The sequence below is a fragment of the Physeter macrocephalus genome, unplaced genomic scaffold, assembly GCF_002837175.3.
Source record: "Physeter macrocephalus isolate SW-GA unplaced genomic scaffold, ASM283717v5 random_4190, whole genome shotgun sequence".
In the NCBI taxonomy this organism is placed as follows: domain Eukaryota; kingdom Metazoa; phylum Chordata; class Mammalia; order Artiodactyla; family Physeteridae; genus Physeter; species Physeter macrocephalus.
In genome coordinates this window covers 2,018-4,717 of record NW_021149476.1, presented here as the reverse complement: position 1 = coordinate 4,717, position 2,700 = coordinate 2,018, and the positions used below count along the sequence as shown (strand labels likewise).

Here is a 2,700-nt window from a genome sequence, read left to right as displayed (position 1 = left end):
CACCACGAGAGTTACTGAGACCCGTGGAGGGAGTTATAACCCTAGGGATGATTTGCTGTGCGTATAATGTATTGACAGGACGGAGGCCGCCGGTACTACTGAGAACGGCATTTGGTACTGTTGTCGACGCGACAGGGTTGTTGGCGGCGTGTGCAGTTGTTGAATGAGAAATAAAACTGTGCGGAAGCGCGTGTTTCGGCGCGGAGACCGGAAAGCGCGGATATACAGTCTTCGCCTACGCGTAAACGAATGATGGATGTGTCTGGTGAGGCTGGAGCAGAGGAAGTCTGTCCTCTTAGGCTGTCAGCTTTCTGTATTCATGCTGTCCTTCGCTGAGGGAGTCTCTCAACGCTTCTCTGGTCAGTTCAACGCAGACATACATGTACGTAACAGTGCTGCGCCGTCTTAATACGGAAAGTATACCTCCGTAGAATAGCAAAGCTACCTAACGGTCTCCATGCACCAGTGCACGAGTGCAAAGTCGGTTTTATTTTCTAAAAATGCGGTATACACTGTAAAGCGTAACTTATCCAGATGTCAGCTCCGCCGTAAAGTGAATACTGAACATAATATTGTAAAATCAACAGGAATTTGCGCGCAGTTTGTACAATGACACGAGTATGAGCGCTTGAGCACTTGTGCCAGCGCTCACGTGTTGAAACGTCCTTTAGCCGGTGCCATTAGCAGAATGCTTGGTTGTGGTGTCCATGTCACGTTCTCCGAACGTGGAACATAGCAGCACTCGTGACAATATTTGCCGTGCAGTTGTTGTTTTCTCAAAGTACCCAGTTCGCTAAGCGTCTATCTACGCCCAGCAATATCCGCATAGCCACGGACACAGGAAGGTAATACGATAACTTGAGCACATGTCTCTGCCGTACACATTGAGCAGGAGAGTCGTTCTGTTCCATGCGTTAGGTAATGCGAAAGTATTTCCGAGAAGCGTTGTCTACATCGGCAGGTCCGTCCTCCATACTTGTACGCACTGTTTTATGTTCTGCACATCTGCGTGCTTGTCCGCAGAAGCGTAGCCGGTACGTGCATTCAGCGAAACATTCACGTCTACCTGACTTGAGAAATGCCGGTAGATGAGCTGCGTGGAGCAGCTTTCGTGTTGGAGCCTGCGGCACGTGCCCTTGAATGAATTGATAACGCACAGAAATCGAGCCGTCGCCACAGAGTGCGGAGTCCGCCCACGACAGTGCTGCAGACACTTTCCCGTAGCGTCCCATTTGTTATATGTTTTCTTCTTTAGCAACAATTCCCGCTTTGCCATTACGTAAGGATGGCACCGACCGGCCATATTGTATACCAGTTTTCACGTCACCAGAAACATCCACGTAGAACGTTGTGACTCTGGGCGTGTGTATGTCTCCCTGTGTGTGCACTTTTCTTCCTCTTTCTGCCTTGCGCAGCGGTTTCCATGTTATCCGCCCACGTCCCCTTTTTTAGCTGTTTTGCTTTAGTTCTCCCTTACCATGATCGACTGCGTGGAAGCCTTTGACGCTGCAGCTGCAGCTGCAGCAGAGAGGACTCTGGAAGCGAAGTTCTGCTTGTCGGACAGCCAGTCCTCGCACTCCTCTGACACTGCAGCAGGTATCCCACCTGAGTGGAAAAATTCATCAGGAGTTCCTTCGAATGCTCTTACTTCTGCTGCTGCCTTACTTTTCCCGAAAGTTGCAACTGCCTCGTTGCCTTCGCCGCGCTCGCCACCTTCTACGAATATTCCTGCTGCTCGCAGCTCACCTGCTGCTGCTACCCAAGCTGCAGGAAGTAAGAGGATAACACCGCGCTCTTTGCTGGAGACAGCCAAAGAGGCTCCGTGGCAGCAGAAGACCAAGGCCTACAGAGGAGAAGCAGAGGGGAAAGCGGGGGTATCTGCTGCGTGTGACTTTCTCAGCCACCCGGTGCATCATCTCCCAGCAGCAGGAAAACCCGATGCAGGTGCTTCCACGGCAACTCCCTCTGTTTTTTCTCCTTGCCCTTCGGAAGAAGCGGTTTCTCCTCTGATGGAGGCTTCCAGCTGCTTTTCTGCCGGCGAATGCACCTCAGAAGATACAACTTTTCGGTGGGATGCTGCCAGCAGCACCACCAGCAGCAGCACACAGAGCACCAGCCGCAACGGGAGCGCGGCAGAGAGAAAAAGCAGCAGCAGAGACCACAGCAGGAGCAAGACAAAAAAAGCGGAGGATGCGCGTACTGCAGTGGGTTCCTCCGTCGCAGCTGCGTTGGATTCTCCTGCTACGATCTCGCAGCAGCTTTGCACGAGCAGCAGAAGGCCACCACGAGGAGCAGACAGTTGTTACTTGGAGAACAGTGCAGCTTTGGCAGCACAGGACTGCTGGCAGCAGCCTCCCCCCTTTAACCAGCAGGCAGCTGTTGCACAGAGGACAGCATCAGCAGGTGGTGCTGCGATTTTGCCAGGCGAGGCTCTTGCAGGCTGCAGCAGCGGCATGCAGTGCTGGTGGGATGGCCCTGCCCCACTGGAAGGTGGGCGAACAGCTGCCACACTCGACTACTACTTAGGAGACGAGACATGCACGCCTGCCACAGATTCCTGTTCTTCCACAGCAGCGTTTGTATCGGAGCAACAACAGGGGCAGAGACAGGAGATTGAGGAGGCGCACCAGAGAGAAGAGGGCCAGGGGGATATGCTGGACGAGCCGCAGCGCCTGGAGAAGCAACAGAAGACACAAAAGC

General features: G+C 53.2%; 1 protein-coding gene across 1 annotated transcript; it reads left to right on the top strand.

Moving 5' to 3' along the window:
• Positions 1 to 55: 55 nt before the first annotated feature.
• Positions 56 to 2,698, top strand: LOC114485797 (uncharacterized; the record flags this gene model as incomplete). The annotated part of the gene is made up of 2 exons (XM_028487603.1): positions 56 to 265; positions 1,416 to 2,698. A coding segment is annotated over exon 2 (1,220 nt), but the record flags the coding sequence as incomplete, so codon positions are not given.
• Between the last annotated feature and the right edge of the window lie 2 nt (positions 2,699 to 2,700).